Source organism: Dermacentor andersoni, chromosome 11 (genome assembly GCF_023375885.2).
Source record: "Dermacentor andersoni chromosome 11, qqDerAnde1_hic_scaffold, whole genome shotgun sequence".
In the NCBI taxonomy this organism is placed as follows: domain Eukaryota; kingdom Metazoa; phylum Arthropoda; class Arachnida; order Ixodida; family Ixodidae; genus Dermacentor; species Dermacentor andersoni.
The window spans coordinates 112660546-112683461 of record NC_092824.1 but is presented as its reverse complement, the minus strand read 5'-3'; the positions used below and the strand labels follow the sequence as shown (position 1 = coordinate 112683461).

Below are 22916 nucleotides of genomic sequence, written 5' to 3'. Positions count from 1 at the left end.
ATACTTAGCAATCTCGAAACCGGCTTCTTTGTACGCATTTCAGTAACGCGGGAACGGAAGCTTTCTAAATTCTAAATTATAAAGCTACCAATCATCTTTATTTACAGTACTATAACGATTAAATACCTTAACTTAGCCAATTATGCGTTTATTTTGCAGATATACATAGTGGGACACTTTTCGCGTTACGGACACATTTTGCTGAGGTACTCGCCAAAAAATGTTTACGCCTTAAAATTGGAAGTTACTGAGACAGCAAGGTGTAGCGTTATGGGTGAAAATACGTGGGTCCGACTAACGCAGACGCGACATACATGGACGCGCCAAAATTTCTGGCACCCTCAAAGGATTTAACACGTCACGTAGGGCCTGTAACGACATCGCACAGGCGCCGATATGCTGCCCGTTAAACTTCGCGCGCCAGTGTAATGACATCAGTTTTATGTTTTGAGCACTGACTTTGCTTTGCACTTTTAGTATTTCACGGTCTGAGAAGATTTAAGATAACATGTGCTCGCGCTGCGAACGTTATGTTTCACGATATTCGTTTCCAAAATTCCGAGGAATAATTTTGTCAAGAACGTAAGACCTGGTATGAGCCACATCAGCGAGTGAATAGTGTAGCTATATAACCCGCATATACGCCATGAATGAGCATATACCATACATATGTCTAAATAAATGCGCAGCCTCACGCTGGCGATGGCGGCGAAAATTCGCTTGGAAGCGCACAGAATTGCAACCTTCATAAAATTAACGCGTGGTATAACCACGAACCATACTAACACGCAAACACTACAGTGACTTAGGAATCACGGAACACTTCTGCGATATCGAACAGTGACATTTAGCTAAATTTTCATTACGGCTGCAATTGGGACTAATTTGGTTCTACGCTGTATTCGACAAACGCGCTGTTCTGCAAAACAAATAAATAAAGAAATGAATGAATGAATGAATGAATGAATGAATGAATGAATGAATGAAAAGAGAAAGAAAAACCTAGATCAACTTCGAATGGGGTCGGAAAACACAGCACACAAAACAAGAACACCAGTTTATTTCAGACGATTTGGCGACATGCTTATATACAGTCTGGAGAAATGTTTGCGGACCACAGCACGTCCAAAAAGAAAAATTAAATTTCTTCTAGTAAAGTCGCGCAAAGTTAAATTGTCTTAATACATCAAACTTGTCGAGGAGGCACACATAGGTTGTACCACTTGATCTCAGCCTCCACGCCTAGGATGCGGAGAAAAGATAAATTTTCGCGTCATATCCATGGTTCACGGACTTTTGCTCGTGACTGTACATTCGTGTCATCGTGTTTCGCGCGTTTAGATCTCATTCTTACTGTTTTGTGCAAAACGGCGCGTTTGTACAATGCAACTAAACTTCCAACGTGGCCTCATGCATGGCTAATGCCACTGCTAGTTTCCGAGTCACTGCACAGTATTGCTGACGTACTCTTTAGATATACCCTATAGGGCCGTCAGCTAAGCGATGGTTGCAATGGCGCGCCAAAGCGGGTAGAAATTAGGGCTAGCTTGAGCAGAAGAAATAATTTATAACGCCGTGAGTTAAGGGCAACCCTCAGAGTCAAGAAAAATGAAGACAGTTCGAAGAAAGCGAGGGAGAGCTCGGAGGAGACCCCGCGTGCGTCTAGCGGTTTACTTATTTAAAGCCGCTGACGTTAGCCTTACCGAGGTCAATAACCGGACCAGTATGAGCAAGCCATATTGTTGAGCGAATCTTCATGCTTCGGCAGTAATTCTAAGCTCAGACTTTAGAGTGTGCCGTCATGACTGTCGTCATCAAGGGAAAAGAAAAAAGTGTGAAAAAGAAAACTATGTATGTGTGAGAAATAATAGATACGAACTGCGGGCTTTTCAGTTTATTACGATTAATCCGTCCTTTTCGCGCATTACGCAAACACTAATAACGTTCTTACTCCCATAAGTTGTGAATTAAATAGGCATGTAATGCTTCATTTCAATAATACGGAGACACACTACTCAAAGTTTTATTTGGTTTTCTAATCTTTCATCCTGTTGAGGTTGGGGGTGGAGGGCACTGGTAATGTGTAGGAGGCTTCAGAATGACACTTAAGCTGCATTTATTTAACACTGATAAATCGTAAAAACAAACAAAAAAGAGCAAATAATACGTCGCGTAATTTTTGCTGAAATGCTTGGCCAAGCTTTTCTAATAAATGCGCATCAGTCAGAATTGCGAAAAGTTATTTTTGCATTAAATGTGGCATTAGGCGATGCTTGAGAAAAGCAGTTGCGCCAGGTACAAATAAAAAAAGTTTAATTCTGTGGTTTTGTGTGCCAAAACCGTGATCTGATTACGAAGCACGCCATTGTGGGGGACTCCTGAATAATTTTTATAGCTTCGGGTTTTCTAAGGTGCAGCAATAAAGTACAAGTACACCAAATAAGTGTAATTATCCTTTACAAATAACTGCCACTAGAGAACTGAGTATGCCCGAGATCCTATTTTCCATAGATGGTATATTATCTCAGATGGCACATCTCAAGGTCACATAGTCAGCCGGCTTTAATGAAATTAATTCGAAGTATTTACTAAATACTAAGAATATTCCTGCAACTTGCGCGTGTCTTTTGTATTCTCAGTCTCTTTCAACAGGTCGCGTACTCGATGTCTGGAGAGTGAGAAAGGCCGTTGCCATCCATAAATCAGGTAACAAACAGTCACAGTTGAATTATCGTCCGCTCTCTTTAACTAGTATAATAATAATATTTGGGGTTTTACGTGCCAAAACCACTTTCTGATTATGAGGCACGCCGTAGTGGAGGACTCCGGAAATTTTGACCACCTGGGGTTCTTTAACGTGCACCTAAATCTAAGCACACGGGTGTTTTCGCATTTCGCCCCCATCGAAATGCGGCCGCCGTGGCCGGGATTCGATCCCGCGACCTCGTGCTCAGCAGCCCAACACCATAGCCACTGAGCAACCACGGCGGGTTTAACTAGTATGGCGTTTAAAATTCTGGAACATGTCATTTATTCACAAACCACGAACTTTCCGACTCAAACAATTTCTTTATTTCTTGAAAGCACGGTTAGCAAATGTTTGTCCTGTGAAACTAATCTAGCTAGCTTTCTTTCTTTATGATTTACATTAAACTTGGACCGTAATTACCAACTGATGCCATCTTGAATTTCGCGAAAGCTTTCGATAATGTGTCGCATCAGTTTATTATAATTAAACTTTCTGGCCTAAACATTGACCCTATTGTTCTTAACCCGATTGAAGCCTTTCTGGGTAATCACTCCCCACCGGTCTTCGTTAATGAGTACATATCCAACCCTCTCCCAGTAACATGTGGTTTCAGTAGGGGTCAGTACTGGGGTCGCTGTTGTTCCTAATATATATAAAGTATTTAATTTTACATGTGACATCTCAGAATTGTATATTGCGGACGACTGCGTCATTTATCGTAATCTCACTAACCATTCTCAGCAACAAGCCCTTCAAAATGATCTTAACTGCATTCAAGTATGGTGCGACCAGTGACTCATGACGCCTAATCCCACTAATTGTAAATCAGCATATTTATCGCGACGTCGTAACCCATTATCTTTATTTAACTAATTCGGTAACGCCAATGTGGAGAGCGTCGAAACATATAATTAGGAGTAACTTCGTCGCATAATCTAACGTGGTGCGCACATGTCCCTAATATAGTAGCATCTGCTAACAAACCTCGGCTTTCTAAAACACCATCTACATCATGCGTCTGAACACTTACAGATGCTGACTTACAAATCCATTAGCTCACCAAAGCTACAGTATGCCACGGCCACTGGAGCCTGCGTCAAGTGTATACCATATATCCAGAGTCCCTGACCAACATCTCGCTCGCTTGCCTGAGAAAAGACCCAGGGCAGCTTTCTCCAGATCAATTGCGGCTAACCGGCACTCTTTGTCTTTGAGGCACTCACCCGCAACAAGAACGCCGTCCCCTATGTGGTGCTTGAAGAAGCCTCCAGTGTACCTTGCTGTTCCAGGAATCGTGAAGAAAGCTAGCCTGACCACCTCGGCTCTCAAGCAGATCACATTGGAACTTCTGCATTGTTCATACGCTAACCGAATTCATGTTTACACGGATGGTTCCGTTTCGGAAAATTCTACGGGCGCCGTTGTTCTACCATCTCAATCGGTCGTCATCAAGTTTAAGACATCACACGTAACGACATCTACAGGCTCTGAACTGGCCGCTCTTCGCGCTGCTGTCGAATACATTGAAAAAGAACCGCCCAACAAATGGGCAATATTTTGTGACTCGAAAGCAGCCCTCCAGAGCTTGCGAAGTTTACGACGTGGCAATTATGAACAGCTGGTGTCACAAATCTACGAAACCTGCCATTGCGCTTCTGAAAGAGGACATGATATCATATTTCAGTGGCTGCCGGGACATTGTGGCATCGCTGGTAATCACCTCGCCGATGACTCCTTATACCTTTATCCAGAGTAGATGCTGCAAGAGAGCTCCGCAATCTCGCTCGCACAATCACGTTAGGTTGCTGGCATACACCACAGAACTATAAGTGTCGTTTACACAGCCTCGACCCATCACTGAAACTTACATTACCAGCGAACCTTCCACGACGTGACGCAACACTGTTGTGTCGGCTGTGGGTAGGAGTAGCATTCACCAACTCCTACAGCTATCGTATTGGAATGGCGGATTCACCAATGTGCGCTAAGTGCAAGTGTGAAGAGACCATCAGTCACCTTCTGTGCCACTGTTCTCGCTGCGATAATCAACGCGTGACTCTCCAGTGTGCCTTAAATAGACTGGATGACAGGCCATTTACGGAAGCGAAGATCTTGGGAGCCTGGCCTCACAGTTCATTGGCCCAGAAAGCAGTTCGAGCGCTTTTTCGCTACCTGAGGGTAATAGACTTGAGTGCCCGACTGTAGACATCCTACATTTAAGTTCTCTCTCTCCCTCTTTCACTCCCCATTCCCCTCCCCACGTGTAGGGTAGCAAACTGGACTCAGTCTGGTTAACCTCCCTGCCTTTCCGTCTTCCCTTCTCTCTCTCTCTCTCTTATAGTTACACACTCGAGGCAGTGCAGAATGATGCAGCCCGATTTATTCATTCATCTCGTTCGTATCGCACCAGTGCATCATCTTTGAAAGAATCATCTCTATTCACTCTCGCACTCCGTCGCCGCATCGCCACTTTAGCCCTGTTCCAGAAGTTTTATTACAGCACACGTGACCGTCCAAAGTTTATCACCCCACCAGCCTACATATCTCACCGCAGCGGTTATGTTCTTCAATATGCCCGGCCATGCAGCCGCACTGCTACATTCTCCGCTTCTTTTCTTTTTTTCCACGTATAGCATCCGATTGGAACGACCTTGACCAGCAGCATTGGCGCTATCACCTGCCCGACAATATTTCTTCGAAATGTAACAGATTACCTGTCACGCCATCAGCATGTGGTTACCGTTGTTGAATTTTTCTGCATGTCCAACCCTTACGTAATGTCCGCTAGAGGGGTCGTTAGGTAATAAAGGGAAGTGAAGTTTTTGCATGTCCCTCCCATAGAAATGCGGCCGGAGCGGCTACCCCAGATTCTAGCTCATAAATTAACATGCACACGTATTTTGGAATAGAAACGTTGTTTTCGCATAGTCAAGGCTAATTACACTTGCGTTTGTGTAAGTTTTCAACCTGTAGGACTGAGAGCGTTCGTTAGTTTTTCGATAATGTGCACTATTCTCTAAGATCTACTTTCTATGCCGGTCCTTTTTATTATTTCAAGGGAACATACTAACACCACACAATGAAAATGAGAATATGGAATGTCTTCCGAAATACACGGCCTATACAGAAGTTGCCAGTAGGTAGAGGGAGTGGTGCCTCCTGAAAGAGACGCCACGCCCACGTGTCTCGAGAATAGGGAAGAACAGGGGAGAAGAGAAGAGGAAGGCACAAAGCATAATATCAGCCGTATAAACCCTAAACCTCTGGCACATCTATTGAAAAAATAAAGCAACCACAACGGACAACGACAAATATATTGCTGTGAAGCGCGAACAAAGGATGTTTCTAAAGAAAAGAATGTATGGCATAATGCCTATTTAACAGTCCAGAGATACACGTTATCTGCCAGAGATACGACGTTTCTTCTTTTTTTTCTTTAAACCTTAATCGCCGACAAGAGGACGCGACGGTTATATAGTAAAACAAAAGACTAAGATAATCGAGAGAAAACAGGACCGGAATGTTCGCGCCGCGCCTTAATCCTGGATTTAAGGCCTCAGAGAAGAAAAATCAGGAAAGCTTGGAGGGCCGTGTTTAAGCATAAGCTGCCTTAAATTCCAGCCACTAAGCAAACAAACTGCAACAGCGGCGTTGATGTACTCCGTGTCATCAGTTTGTCATATAAGCAATGGTAAAAGAAGAAGAGGATAACAGTCGGTATTAGCACTTCCAGGAAGAAATCATCTACAGGATTATCAGCAGCGTCTAAGACTTTCTCTAAACTTGGTGCTGTGTAACGCGACATAGCCAAAGCTAGATTACGTTTCTTGCACTTAGGGAATAAGAGCTCGCTACGAGAGTTAAAACTAGGAAGAGTAGAGAACAGTGTTCATCTTCCTTACGCTTGTACCAAGTCTTACACTCGTGCTGCTCGCCTTAAGCAGAGACCAGATTCCACAAAAGCGAAGCGAATCCCTCGAGCTTACTTGAGAAGAGTTTCCTTGCTATGTTTCCGTCTGGCTTCGCTCATGCGATGAGGTCTACAAGAGAATATAGCTATTACTATAATACTTTCTGAAACAGAACCAAGCACAGCATGACGAGGAACACGATGGACGATGTACGTCATACTAACGCACCTTTACTGCTACGTGGCAGGAGGTTTATGTGGAAGTACGGTCCAGCCTTAGATGAAACACTTAGCTGCTAATGAAAGTGATACCTTTATATTTTAGCCTTTATAGAGACAAAAAGAACTACGGCTGATAGAATGCACTAAGATACAGAGTCTGCCATGATTCAAGTGTAATGATAACCAAACATAAAACATAAATCAAGTTTTTCAACAGTGCGCTACATACACTACCTTGTAGCGGCATGCAGCATTAGGGACATTTACTGATATTTATCCTAACTTCCTTTATGTTCTTTCACTTCGAAGCTGGTATATATATATATATATATATATAAACTGCAGAGGGTTTCGTCAGTCCGTCATAAGACCTTGGGGCGTGACGCCGTTCTCCAGGCGTAGTATATTTTTTTTTCTCCCCTGAAGCTTCGGCGGAGTGGCTGAGATGTAAAGCCTCCGACTGCTGCTCTGTGGAGACGGTGTTCGAATCCTGACGGGACAGTGCGTCTTTTCTTTTCCGCCATTTCTTCACGATTCCTGCGACGGACGTCTGCAGGCACTGGTACCAGCGGCAAGCATCAATACGACTGAAGCAGTGAACCCATAAGAGCCATCACTGTGATAAAAGCTAAACGGCCTCTGCGCGGGAGGTCTGCAGAAAATGTAAAGTAAACGTGGTTGCCGTTACCGAGGCCTGATTCATGCAAGCGTCGTACGCCCCGTCCCGTCAACGTCACGGCGCCGATGTCTGTCAGAAGAGAGTGTTTTCCTCAACGCTGTACATTTGAAAAAATTTGGCAAAACGCATCTCATGATTAATTCCGACTTTAATGCGATTAGCATTGAACCATTGAAGCGCCACCGCCGAAACGTGTCGTGTACAAGGCGTCTATGAAGCCGTGCTCCTCTGTCGTGCTTCCCTCTGGACACACAGCGTCATCTAGTGGGACCATCAGGAAGGCCGCACGTGACGTCATGTAGAGCAGAGGATTGTTTGCATATCATCACGCGGGTTCGATAACGCCCAGCACCGGCGAAATTTGAAAAGAAGAAGAAACATTATTAAAGAATGGTCAGGCAGCTCTTGTTGTGGTGGCCTCAGGTGGCAGCTCGAAGTCCTTGGACTTGGGCGGCATCTTCGGCTTGCCGGACGGCCCAGAGCTGGTCTTCTAGCTCCGACCTCTTGAGAGCCGCCTCCCAGCGGCGGCGACGCCGACGGTCCCCGGCATCGGGAAGAAGCGAGCTCGAGGCTTCCCGTGTATCTGAAAGGTTTTTTTTTGTCGTTCAAGAGCAGCACATAGTGCCACATACCGAGTGACCCAAGTTGGTCCGACGGTTGGATTCAAACCCGCTTCCCTCACCCCAGCAGCCTGATGCTATACCCCTTAGGCCATGGACTGACTACCCAGTGACCGAAGCCGGAGTGAAAAAGGTTAGGCGTGGACAAGCGGAGAGACGCACCCAAAACTGGGTGACATTCCTAAATTACGTTATCGCATTATGTAATTGTATGAAAAAGTCATGGCGAAGACATTTCCTGATGCTATTACCGTCGTCAGCGTCATGTTTTAAGCAGAAACCAATGAGAAAACACACTGCTGACGGATGCCGGCGTTGCACTATATGTTGCACTATTGTGTTCACGTATGTTCTGCTACCGTGAAATAGGCTTCAACTTGATGCTTGTTTGTGTGCCACTTTACTACTGCTGTGACATTTAGCTTATTGGTAATATATAAGATATATTGGTAATTAACTAATTAAAACATCTCGTCGTCACATCCAGAATATTTAATCAGTTCTCTCGAACCTGTTCAAACCCATACCGCACGCTTCATCGCCAAACATTACAGTAGGCATTTTATCCTTACTGCTATAAAGAAATCATTGTCACTCCCATCTCTTTAAGCAAGGACGATAGCTCTGCTTTGCTTACTGGGTAATATCACTCACAGTTAACACGCAACTACATTACACTTGCCCAACCAATTCGCGCATGTCGCCGCTGATATAACGCATACAGTTTCACACGCGTGTTTGGCCGCAATAACGCATTTAATAAATCGGTATTACCACCAGAAATAGCAGCTTGGAACGAACTTCAAAGCGACATGGTTGAAATTAATAACATGAAATCTTTTAGAGAAACATTTAAAAAATGATTCCGTAGTCATGGGCCCGTGTTTCATTTGTCCGATGTGACTTAGCTGCCGTCATTTTTGCTTCTTGCTTTCTACTTATATGTATACATACGCTTGCAGTTCTTTGCGAAGAGTTTCATTCAGCCACGCACTTCTGTGATCCCCCAGGGTGTTGTTCCTTGTTTGCTTGATGTTACACGGCGTGTCTTCTCAGTTGTTTGACTTGTCGGGTTAGTTATGTTCTCCTGTTCTCGCTATATGGTAATTTTCATAGCCTCCCCCCCCCCCCCCCCAACCCTCGTGCAATACAGCAGTTGGAGCCTGTGACGTATCTGTGTGCCTAAATAAATAAATAAATAAATGAATGAATGAATGAATGAATGAATGAATGAATGAATGAATGAATGAATGATACATGTTATGTGCCTTGAAATGGGCAAAAAATAAAGTGAATTTATTCAGATCAAGTTTGGTTCTGTGCAGCAAGCGCTTGCAGGGTGGCAGCCACATCAGCACGGACGAACTACTCATTGCTAACTCACATTCTAGAACCACCTTCTAGAATGCTTCCATTATTTCTCTCATGTAACAATGGAAATAGAGGTATAGCTGGGCCAGGCAGCATTGGTGGTGTAGTCGAGCAACAAACTCGATTTCACTGCAGCAATGGTGCCTACCTATGCGGAGCACTGACCACGAATCGGATAGCATTGGAAAACGACATATAGTGTTGTCTAGACGGCTAAGAAAGCACCGCACGAAACTTACTACAGAAAAAGGGAAAGTGCAAGAAAAACAGAAAAGAAGAAAAGATAACAATAAACATAGTAATTAAGCCTCATCGAACAAACCTATTCATAAACGGCAAAGCAAATGTCTGTAGTGAATAGCGAGAAGACAATATCAGTAATAAGAAGAATCAAGTCATGTCTGTGAAACTGCACTTGTAAAGCTTGCTTTCTTAAAAAAACAAGCAAGAAGCTTTAACTCACCAGGAAATGGCCAAAAGCGGGCGGGCACCAGTTCATCCAAACGAAGATAGAAGCGAAGAGTCATGTGTTCATTTCTATATTCCGTTTGGTCTTATTTGCGCGAAGTAAATAACATTACGTCAATCAAAATATTATTTGAGTAGTAATTAAGCTCAGCATCCATCAAATACAAGACCTAACAGAACTTACAAAGCGGATATTCTCGAGCAACTCGTTTTGACCAATTCAGATTTGCTGCTGTTTTGCGTATGGAGAAAGCCAGCCCCACTTGCGCAGGAGGCTGCAGCAGCTGTTGTTATGAACTAAAGAACGTTGGTGCTGACGGCTTGGAAGTCACATATACAGGCTACTACCCAAGAAGTATCACGGAACTGTATAGCTGTTGCATATGCTGCTGCGTTGCGGGAACTTTAGCTTCGCATATACCTTCTCTTCTCGCTGTGAATGAACCAGGCACGTTGTGAGGACTCGCGTAATGCTATCGAATATCCCTTTGCGATACTTAAAAAATGCCAAAGTGAAGCTGGTAGCGGGAAGTGCCAACAAATGATCCCGGACAAACGCCTTCTTTCAGTAAATCAAGCAAGACAGCCGAATCGAAGGGGTCAAAATAAGGACGAACCAAACGCAGGAGAAAACGCCGAGACTTCCTGCCGATCCACTGACCTTCACCAAGGCCACGATGGAAAACCGAATGCCCATGGATCAAAAAGAAAAAAAGAAAAAGATGAGACCCACGCAGCCCTTTTTCTATATAGAGAGACAACAGCCTGAATATAGCCCTTCCCCTTTCTCCCCTCTCTTTCTGTTTTTGTCACTTCGTCGAACCACCATCCGTTCTCCGTTCCCGCTGTCCCTGTACGCGGCGCGTGAGGAGAGGACGAGAGACAAAATGCGAGGAGAGAGTTTGGGGAGAGTTCCTCCGCATCCTCTCTTTCGATTGGTTCTCCCGGGGGCGCGCGCTCGCGCCAGCCATGCAGTTCGCGCAACCTCCCTCCCTTCGCGAGCCTCCTCTCCCCCAAGTGCTCCCCTCTCTTCCCCTTCGCCAGGCGCAGCGTCGGTCGCCCGGGTTTGAAATCGGGACCAAAACTCCTCCGTCAGTTTCCCGGACAGGACGCGTCTCTTACCACCGTTTTCGCTTCTGCCGGCCCGCGCGCGCTTCGTCCGTTATGCCGTGCTGACAGCGACTGTGAAAGAGGAGGAGCGTGAGAGAGAAAAAAAGGACGCAGTAGTGGCTTTCCCACATCACAGTATCTCGGCCTCCGGTCGCTGCCACTCGGTTAAAGACCATGGCCTACGACATGGACACCAGTTCCTCTTCGGAATTGTCCGCGGCGGCCGAGTGGCCGTCGAGAAACTGGACCGGTGCTGGCGGCGGTGACAACAGCTCGCCGCTCTACCTCTCGGAAGGCGAGGAGGAGGAGCCGCTGACCACAGTGGTCGCCATGACCGTCGTGTACGCAGTCATCCTGGTCACCGGCGTGACGGGCAACGTCTGCACGTGCATCGTGATCGCGCGAAACCGGTACATGCACACGGCGACCAACTTCTACCTGTTCAGCCTGTCCGTGTCCGACCTGCTGCTCCTGCTGCTGGGCCTGCCGCAGGAGATGTACCAGCTGTGGCGAAAGTACCCGTACGCCTTCGGCGAGGCCTTCTGCGTGCTCCGGGGCTTGACCTCGGAGATGTCCACCAACGCCTCGATACTGACCATCACGGCGTTCACGGTGGAGCGCTACGTGGCCATCTGCCACCCGCTCAGGGCGCACACCATGTCTCAGCTGCCGCGGGCCATCCGCTCCATAGTGGGGATATGGATCGTGGCCGGGGCGTTCGCCGTGCCGCTGGCGCTTCAGTTCGGCATCGTGTACCAGCGCACCGCGGACGGGTCGGGCTTCCTGCCCGAGACGGCAGCGTGCATGCTCAAGCGGCCCGTGGAGCACGCGTTCACCGTGTCCACGGTGCTCTTCTTTGTTCTGCCCATCAGTGTGATATCGGTGCTGTACATCCTCATCGGGCTGCAGCTCCGCCGCTCCAACGCGGCCACGCGGCGCGACTGCTCGCCGGATATGAACGGCAAGAGCCACCACCCGAGGAGTAGCGCCATGGTCCCCATGCGCACGCCACGGCAGTCCGGAGGGGGCTCCAAGCGCGCCGTCGTCAAGATGCTAGGTGGGTCAAGTGCGCTCTCGCTTCTTTCTGACACCGTTGTCGCTTCTAGCTGCCTTGAAGTGTCCTTCGGTGTTATTTTAGCAGCATCGGAAGTGCATGGCGAATTCTGGATGGCGGCAGGAAACAAGGGAGAAGGGGAGAGGAGGTGTCGGGAAGCGGGTACTTGCATACCACCGCTTCCCCTCACTGGCTGCCATTTCGAAGTTTAGATGAGAGCCGCCTCTCTCCCGCTCTAGCCTCCTCTATCCGCAGCCTCACGCCCATTCTTCCATGTTTTCTGTCAGTTTGCCTCGAGTTAGTCGTCGCAAGTTCGCTTACACTTTCCACGCTCGCCTCGTACTGTTCCTTGCTGGAATGAATAATATACTCCTCTCACTAGCAGCTGCCTGAGGTATTTTCTATTGTGACCGATGTTTTCTGCACCATAAGCAGGACTGAAGGTATTCGGTGTTCTTCTCACTTGATTATGTTATTGCTTTCTTTGCCTACAATCTTTTGGGGAAGTTCAAACTTTCCTCGGTGCCTTTATAGGAGGAGTTTCTTATTTCGTTCTGCAATTGCGCTGGCCGTAAACACGAGAATAAGTGTACACCATTTGCTGTTGATAACATTACTTTTGATTTATATTTGAATTTGTGTCATGAGTGAATGCTCAAAACTGGCTCCACAGCATGAGCCACTTGCAAAGATAGCTGCGATGTCTTCGTCGATGAGTGTGAAGCGTAATATCACCCTTGGAAGCAGTAGACACACCGACGAAGTTTGAGTTAAAGTTTTTTATTGGCTTCCTTGGCGTCACTGCTTGCGACTTTTCTTGACTGTCGTTCTTTATATAAAAAGTTTTCGAGTGCAGTTCTCATTCATTTTTTAAATTTTGCGCTGGGTATTGCGCTTTACTCGTCTCATTAAGGGAAAGTTGTATGAACATTGTCTCATCGATATGATTTCGCGGGCAATATGGAGAGATAACTGCGCAACATCATTTGCGTTGAAATACGTCGTTTGCCGTTATCGAATGAAAGCTACTTTAGTTTTCATAATGTTGCCGCTTTTAGTTTGGTTTTCTGTAGTAGTGTTTCTATGTAGAGCACTAATCACTCCTATAAGAGAACTTTGGACGCCCTCTATGCAGACGTCCTCTTTGGACAACTGGAAGTGTTTATCCGTTATCTGTATGCCGCCCTATGGCTGCCTACGCAAACTAAATTATTAGCTTTACTTTGCGCCACAAGGGAAGTGAGAAGGGTAAGTACTTCGTTCATTTTTCTTTCTTTTGTAAAAGTGATTTTTTTTTTAGTGTATGATACTGCATGCCACACTCTATGTGTACACTGGTTAATCCCCCGCGGGAATGGATTGCATACGGGATTCTGTTCAGACGCGAATACCTATCAACTTGTCCAACCTTTTGTGCTTCCGATACAGGCAAACAAAGAAAAGATGAAAATGATAGGTGATACAAACAAACCAAGGGATCGTATGACACCAAGAGAAAGCATGAGGGATATTTACAAAAGGTCATATTGAACCATTACTTCAAGGTTTACCAGAGCGACGCACGGAACCAATTTCCCGCGTTTCCGCGACTTTCTGCTTCGTCACAAGCCACCCTATTGCACTGCAACTGAATTTTATAAAACTGATCGAAACGACTGCATTATGTAGCTCTGCAGTTTTATTTGCTTACCGACAGCGCTTTTTCGTTCTCGCTGGAAAATCATGTTAGCATATAGTTTGTGTTTTGTTCGACAATGCTTTTGAAGCGTAGAAATGGTTAACAGGTACAGTTCTACAATGCCTGCAATCTACGTTTTCGGGAACATTTTCACGAACCGGGACTATCTTTATGCACAGCATGCTGCCTATAAAGCAGCGCTACGGGATAATTGAAAACCTTGGGGGAGAATGCTGCTTTGAAACGAACGATATTATAACCCGGATTTTCGCCGTTTATATATTGAGTTGTGTTGATCTGTACTTTTCCTAGTCGCAGCTTAGCAGGCTGGGAAAAGTCTGACGGCTGTGTCCTAGTTAACTATATAGCACAGTGTAAAGCATCTGCTGATGGTATGTACTTTAATGTCTATTCGTTGAAGCATTGTATGCTTCAACAAATGCATGGTACAAAAATGAGCGAATGTGTTAATACAAATGTATAAATAAATAAATAAATAAATAAATAAATAAATAAATAAATAATCAAGCAGGAGGGTCTTGTTAGAAGTTCTCCAAGCGTCCGTAAGAAAACATCTTGTTTCTGATAAATGTGGTTGGGCTGGCACACCAAGCGCCACACGGGCAAATAACAACGAACTGTAGAGTTCTTTAACTTTGTCGCACCCACATAAATACAGCTCTCGAACTTTAGTTCGGCGCGCTTGAAGCTATGGTGTTCGCGTGCACCCAAATTATCACGAATTTCTTTTTTTTTCAATTCTTCAGTATCAGTAGAAGTCCGTAAATTTGTATTTCTACAGTGATTGCCGAAACTGTTGTACCTGAGTAATGCAGTGCACCCACTGCAGACGCGAGCGCCCTTAATTACCCGAGCACCGGTGCTGTCGTCACGAAAGGTGATAAGTTGCGCTATAGTTGATTCACACTGCAGGTTTCGTTGTAGCCCGCTCACCTTTCCCAATTTCCCCACCGTCTCATCGACACATTCGGAAGCACGCACCCAGCCGATATCGCCGCTGCGCTTTGGGCGTCAATATAGGAACGTTGGCCACATTACGACACCGAAGAGACCTATACAAAACACGGCGACCAGACGTACACACATGAGCGATGCAATGACGTTCCAGACGTGGTGACGTAACTTTCGGCGGTCGGGTCGGCAGAATGCGTTCCCACCTCCCTAGGGCGTCTACGTGTGGCTGGTGTAAGGTCAGAGACATTTGATTATTTCCATGATGTCGTCTAGCAATCAAAGGGAAAAAAATAAACGCCGCAGGGCAAACATTTGAATTGAGAGGAAAAAAAGAATGACGAGTCATTGAAGAGATAAAGAATAATTGAATGAAACTCGGCTACGGAATTTTAGTCTTCACATTTTTATTTTACCTCTGCCTCGGCACGAATTTGTGACTTACGCTCGGTCAGACGCAAGACGCTTTTTGCGGGGGCACGGCAGATTTACGATTCAATTACATAAATGGCGTTACCTATGGTCGCTATCTATATATTTATTTGGTTTTCCTTTTTTTTTCCTCTTTCTACCGTTCGTGAGGCGGGCGCGGCCACAATAGTAGTACGATGACCCGTCGTGTCATCAGTAATAAGCCACCAGAATTGGTGGACACACACAACAACAAGAATTAATATCAGCAACGTCCAATACTGCGGCATTCAGCTGTGATCAGTTCAACGACATTTCTCTCAAAACACGCACAATTAAACTGTCAAGATGCCGTACGACTACAACCGCCTCATAAGGTATATGTGGCTTGACAGTTCATTCATGGACCAACTGATCTACGCAGACAGAGTTAAAAGGCACGACCTTACAAGGCATAGCGCATACCTCCAACTTCATTATTTGGAGTAAGCAAACTATACACGGGGGAACTTACGAAACGTTTTACCGTAGAAATCAGACAACAACGAAAGTTCATTTCTTTTTTTTTTTTTTTTTGAAAGTCACTTTTTCTCATGTTATGTATCTACGCGACAAAAGTTCATTGTCGGTATATTCGGTGGTACTGTATTTATAGTCAAGTGCTTAGGGACAAGACCAAGCATTCCTTATGCATAATTGTCGTATTATACATATTTCGTTTTCTTCCTCCTTGTTCTTCCTCATATGTGTATGTTCTACTTTTATCTTAAATTATTAGTATAAGCATTAGCTTATACAGAATGGCAAAATTTAGTTGTCGGCCGTTTCTTTCCCCATTCTTGTACTTCGCGGTGATTGATTTATACATATGACTATTTACTTATTGTCCTGCTTTCGTGCCTACACTGTAGTGTAACTCATTCCTTGAAATACTTGCTAGCCTCCTTCGTGGCATACTTTCCCCTGTCTTTCTTTGGTATTTAATTGTACTCAATCGTAATTGCTGCTCTGACATGAGCTATCGCAATGCGCGAATAATAATTAAACTAAGTTTATTATTTTCTTGTATATTTCTTTGTCACGAATAGTGCCTGTTTACGTCTATGTAATCGTACTTACCCCCCCCCCCTTCCTGGAGTCCTCTAAGAAATGAACTAAAATAAAATAAACAAATAAAAAGCACCACGGATACGTAATAGGGTTTTGTTTATATGTACACACACGCCCACACACACACCACACACAAACATATACACGGGCTGCTGTACAGATACAGAGATTTTGGTAGATTGATTGATTGATTGAAAACTTTATTGTTCCACCGAGCTGGGGTGCCCGCCTCTTAACCTACACGTAGGTAGGGGGGGAGGACGAAGCAGTCCCCGCGCGTTGAGGACAGGGAGTCTTCACGGCCTCAACGGCCAGGCGGATTGCTCGACGCTGGTCGTCTTCAGCCTCGCTCTGGAGCAAGGCCTCCCAGGCTTCTCTACTGTCAATGTTTACCTTGGCCCCTGGGGAGCCAGCACACTCCCATATTATATGGTCTAGGGTACCTTTTCGCTTACAAATTTTGCAGAGGGCGTCGTTATAGTCCCTCGTCGGTAGAGTCTACCTCGGTTACGTCATGTCTCAATATTATACAGCGTGCCAATGTAAACCCGCATATGCAGATCGAGAGCGGTGCCCCGAGTCAATACGAGTAGACACCTGCAGCGTCCAGACAATTCAACTGCGCCGCACAGAGCTTTAAAAAGACAATACGCTTGTGTAGAACAGCCCGAGGCCGGCGCAAGAAAACTCTACCATATTTTCCTTCTATTTGAAACAACCGGTTGAGCTTCATTCAAAGCCTTACACGCTCTCCAGCGATCAATCAATAACTTCTATTTTAGTTGACATCCACGTTCGCTGAGGCGTAAGGCACTCCTGTGGGAGCATGCGCGCGCTATTCGCTCAACTGTACAGCACTTAGCAAATTGCCCCTACAGCTGCGCTGGGTTGCAAGCCACGCGCCAACGCACGCATTTTTCGTATACGTTCAGTTCGAGCCTTGTAATCTAAGGCCGAATCTCGTCTCCCTGCCATCGTTCGACGAGAACAGAAGACATGCCTCTGCAATTTCAAGCCCTTGCATAAACGTACACACTTGAGCTTGTAAAGATTGTTCCGTTTTAAGGCTTACAAGCGAGAACTGCTATCTTGCTGGGAGTCCTCAAAGATGCTCCTGTCACAACAACAGTGCGTTGAACCGTGAAACTTCACTGCGCAACCGGTGCTTGTCGGAGGACACGACCAGCTGCGCTTCGCCCTCAGTGATTTAGACGCGTTTCGTTGAACAGGGAGGTAACACTTTCCAAGATTTTGATAACGGACGATACGCCCTGTGCGAATAAACTGCCGTACATTTTTTCACGAAACTCGCGATGTATTTCAGGGCTTTGCAGGTTGCGCGCGAACTCACCCACCCACAGCCACATACACACATCCACGCACGCACACACATTCGCCTAGCCGCCATACTATCGAAGCATTCTTTGACCGCCCACGCTCATCTTAATGTCCTGATATTCGAGTGATTTGTTCCTATTTTTAATATCGTGGTGGTTACGAAATTCGGAACAGAAAGTTGATGCTCAGGACAAATGCAAGTAAAAATTTGGAGCAGGCTTAAGCTTCGCCTTTAAGAGTTGCTTTAAAAGGTCTCGCCTTCGTCCCCGTTGACGCCGACACCGACACCGTATGTTTTCGACACGGGGCACGATAGAAAACAATGGTGGATCGATCCCGGCGGCAGTGCAGGGCAAAGCAATGGCTCATATCTCCATAAGGCAGAGGCCACAAAAGGTGGCTCATCAATGGGTCATACCCCCCGTAAGCCAGGAAAAAAGGGTTTGTGTATGAGTTTCCGTGTAACAAAATTATGTTTTCTCGTATGTTTAAATCACAATACGACTATATCATGCCTGTAGGTTGTGTGTAAGTAGGACGTGACAAATTTTCTGACGCCTTCTACCTTGAGAAATTCAATTATTTCGGTAAGGCCTCTGCGCCACGTGGAGGGCCTGCGTGGTCGTGGTTCGGGATTTTTTTCTGACGGATAACGCCGCGGACGGTGGACGTCAGCACCATATTTTTTGCGACACGGGGCCCTTAACACTCTCGCGCTAAACAAGAGACGCGCACACTACTTAGATCGGCCGCTGTGAATTAGTAACTAGGGCGTTGCGCTTCTATGCACGAGGGGGAGTGATCAAATTCCGATCGCGGAGGCAGCATTTCGATGGAAGCGAAATGCAAAAATGCCCGTGTCTCGTGCATTGGAGGCGCGAAAGAGATCCTCTGGTAGTCAAAATTAATCCGGAGTCCCCCACACTGCTGCATGCCTCAATCAAATCGTGGCTTTGGCACGTAAAACTCCAGAATTCAATTCAGTTTTATTCTTTATGTATCGCTCGTTGCACTTTCTATTTGAAAATGGCACGGGTAAGCTTGCTGTAATTTTCAAATTAAACTTTAGAAAGGTGACATGCGGGAATCAGATCCACCTACTCTTCTGTGTTACAATAGCGATCGCTAGCTGGCGTTGGGATTCGTACATCTTTATAAACGACGAATTCGTCAATGCTTTCTTCTTTTCGTTGTGCAATGCATTCAATGAGAACGCAATCGTAATTCAGATATTCCCGTTAAAATGGCTACGTGTTGCTCTCTCTAGAGTGCGCTAATGGGCTCCCCTAAATGCACCACTCCCTAACGTCTCTCTCGCTAATGCATCCCTACTACCAAGCCATAAATGGCTGCATGAAGAAAAAAATATTGTAAACTATACTTGCTTCTATAGTTCTTTGCGTGCGCACGTTCGCGCTCGTAATGGGAGTTTTTCAAAGTTCACCAACTTTTTTTGCGGAGCCCAGGAAGACCATTTGGAGCGCAATGTGAGGAACTCCAATAAGGTTTCTAGTTGTGGATGTTGGTTTTCCTAGGTACAGATTGCGTAGCGCGTTACGGGCAACACATACAAGCATCAAGGCCCAAGCAGGGTGGCAATATAAAGTAAAGTAAACGAGGAACAAACAGCAAAATGAGCAAGAGCAATGTAGATAAAATAATGTTATCGCGCAGCCTGATCATCTCCTTCAATGAGGCAATTCCGTTCACGTATTCATCCGTTTTAGTAGAACTTTCACTGCGTATAAAGTATCGACAGGCCCTGAACGTGTGAATTATATGTGCAGCGTTAAACATTCAAGAACAACAACAGTTCAAGAACAAATTGAATGCAGCGACAGATATAAAACACAACATAACACACTCATTCGAAAACGGGCGAAGAGAAAAGAAGTCACTGCTTCCCTGTGAAAAACCAGAGCAATGTCGAAAGCATAGCAGAAAAAAAAAAAGGTGACGCCGTAAAACGTACAGCGCAAGAGCTTGGTTGAAAGAAGCACAATAAGTGGGTTAAGATTCCCGACCGTGTGCCCGCACCTACCTCCTTTCACGTCAGGAATGGTAAACATTGCCACACGGGACACCTTTATAGGAGGAGGTGCGAAGGAAATTCTTGTTTTTCTCTGTGCATTGGGAAACACCTGCTCGAACCCTGCCAGGAAACAAAGTTAGCGACAGTTGCCTCACTTTTTTCTCTGTTTACAAATTAAAATAAGGCTGTTTGTGACGAACAACCTTTCGTCGGCAGTTCAAATTGCATTTCGACCTGTTTTTCTAAAGAGTTCTTTTTTTCTGGCACTTAGCGAGCCTCAGGGGCGTGCAAGAAAGAGTTTAGCTTAGGGCAGGAAAAGAGAAGCAATTATGCATGAAAACAAGAACATGAAGAAATCCACAACAAGACCTCGTAACAAGCTTTAGCAGGGATAAAACGAGTACGGAATGCACAACCACCCGTTCTTCGACGGCAATGACGTCACACTAAGCCGCGCGGAAGATGCCTGAATGTGGGTTCAGAATTAGAAACGAAGAGAAACAACAATGTATGAATATTCATGTTCGTGTGTGGCGCGCATCGAATGCTGACGCGAACCAGGTGCTCGAGCTACTGCCAGAACGAATTACATTATGCTTCTAACTGCGCCTGGAAGCGATGGTTTCCAGCTGCCCGTTGGCATCACTGCCAAACACGCAGTCAATTAAGCGGCCGTTCTAGTAATTGCATTGTGATGTAATCAATTCCGGAGTAGTGTTTGCCACCGATGTGGGAAAGAGAAGCGGGTCGCGCCTGCGTAATCCGAACTACGCAAAGAAAAACACAAGAGTCAAGTAGGATGCTCAGCCGCGATTGAGACCAAATGGATGCATGCAGGTGAAAAATAGAAGAATCGACAACTTTTGAGGAGAGAGAGAGAGAGGGGGGGAAAGACAGGGAGGTTAGCCAGTGTAAGCACCGGCTGGCTACCCTGTGCTGGGGAAAGCGGAAAGGGAATAAAAGGAGAAAGAAGAAATAAGAAACTGAGAAAAATTCACACAGTAACGCGATGCTACGCGCTACAACATTCAAAGACGGTCGCACAAATCGCAGGTCCTTAAAAACTTCAGCAGAGCCCTTAAGGCCTTAAGTACGCTGAAGGAAAGTTTATTCTGGAAGGACATGAAGCAATGACGCGTAGATAACGGTAACGACGGCGAAAGGAAGCTTTCGAGAACTAGCAGAAAGCGTCCATACAGGGCTTAGTGCCTAGCCCTGGCACATAGACAGCACATACACACTTTGGGTGTGACCCTTTCTCTCTCTCTCTCTCTCTCTCTCTCTCTCTCTTTGGGTGTGACAACGCGCAGTAGATTACGTCGTCAGGCCCAGAGATGATACCTCATTAATTTACTATCAGCGCTACACGAAGCCTCTCCACAGTGAGCGGTTCACTTAATTTGCGTTTAATTCGCATTTAATTCGTACTTAAAGACGCTTAGCCGCCTAAAGGGCTGTCTTGAACTTTCTATACACGTGACACGACAGGTGACTTGAGCGGCGGGATGTTATTGAACCGTGGCAGTGCCTTGGCTCTGAACTGCGTTGAATTATGGCGCTTATAGGGTTCCCGCTCTATGGAGGCAGCAAATACCTTATGAACTCAACATGAAGCCAATTTTCGCTCGCACTAACGCATTTAAATACAGATTTTTTTCCCACGTACTTATTGACTTACGGAATTCTTTACCTGGCAATGTCCGTTCCTTCCCATCAAATGACATTTTCGCCGCACTAGCCGGCAATGCAGCCTAATAACTTTTCTCAATTTTTGCATAACTTCTAATTGCGTTTCTATTACCCTGCTTACCTTTATGCATAAATTTTTTTCACATTCTACCTGTACCCGCTCCTGCAATAGTCCTTCCTGGTCTACACCATGCTCAAATAAATGTATGTGTGCGTGGCGCGTTTTGCCTTTCCTTTAGTTCCTCGCCACTTCACCTGGTATTTATAGCATGTCGCTAGGCTGTAGCCTCTCCAGATACTATTAAACTTTGTCGCTCGAGATCTCACGCACACACGTAGACAGAAACACTTTGCGTGCTTGAAATAAACGCGACGGTGAACGCACAATCACAACGCGCTTCCGAAAAAAAAAAAAACTTAATTTCCGCAGTCTAATAAAATCCCACAGCCCGCGAGCCTGCACTTGCACCTGGTTGGCCAAAACGACAAAACCAAGTCATATACTTTTCAATGGCGTAGAGCAACAAAATGCGGCGCAGTGGGTAAACAGCACGCACGCAAACTTCAGTTTCCGCAGACAACGTGATAGCCATAAAGCGCTCGCTCGTGTTACAGGCTGGCGTTAACACGAGCTTCGAATGCTAACGCCACGACGGGCCCCCCTCTTTGTAGTTTTATACTGCTCTCTCTCTCGAATGCCTGTTTACGGGCATATATATATCCGGTGCCTCGCCACTGTCGTTTCAGTTTACGAGAGCGCTTACCGCTTAAGAGTCTGTACCCCCTCTCTCTCTCTCTCTCTCTCTCTCTCTCTCTTTCCGCTTCGGTGTTCTTTTCAAACGGCTGCCAATCCATTACACAGCAGGGGACGCTCTTACCCACCGCTATTCACGCGTGTCAGTGAGGCTTGGTTTACCCGTCGAAAGAAGCCGTGAGCAGATAGGACACGTTCCCGCGTCTTGCTGGCTTGAGAGGCACAGTATAAACATGCCACTCTAAACGCTGTTGCAGCAATTAAGTAAAAAATAATAGAACGTTTAGCGAAAGTAAAAGAAACATGAAGACGGGAATGGATGAGTTAGGCGGGCAATTTGGGCTGGTCGGAATCGTTTGTAACAGTGAATGCGTGAATAAATAAATAAATGAACGAATGAATGAAATAAGTGGGTGAAGCGAAAGTCAGATAATAATCTCGTGCGTCTCCTTGTGTACATTAAGTGCTCATTGTAGTAAATCGTTTTCAAAATTAGTCTTGAAGCTATAACATAATACAATCATCCTGGTATAATATTATGAGGAGCAGCAGAACAAGGAACATCGCTTTAAGTCAGCACTTCGACAAGGGGAAATTTTTTCGCTAGAGCACCAACATCCAATAGGTAATTTTGGTAAAATCAAGAAAAATTGTCAGCGTAAACAGATATAAATCTAGTTTCCTTCAAAAAAATTTATTCAGCAGCAATAGAAATCTTGATTTCCTTCTTTGTTTGTTTAATTCAACTT

The 22916-nt window shown here is 45.5% G+C and overlaps 1 protein-coding gene across 1 annotated transcript in view; it reads left to right on the top strand.

The window, feature by feature from the left end:
* The first annotated feature begins 11115 nt into the window (after positions 1 to 11115).
* The window catches only part of LOC126539619 (pyrokinin-1 receptor-like), a 400622-nt gene continuing 388821 nt past the window's right edge, over positions 11116 to 22916 (top strand). Inside the window, exon 1 of the mRNA XM_050186506.3 lies at positions 11116 to 12186. Within this exon, the coding sequence (XP_050042463.2) occupies positions 11304 to 12186 (883 nt within the window). The 5' untranslated portion in view covers positions 11116 to 11303. The remainder of the gene's footprint in view (positions 12187 to 22916) is intronic.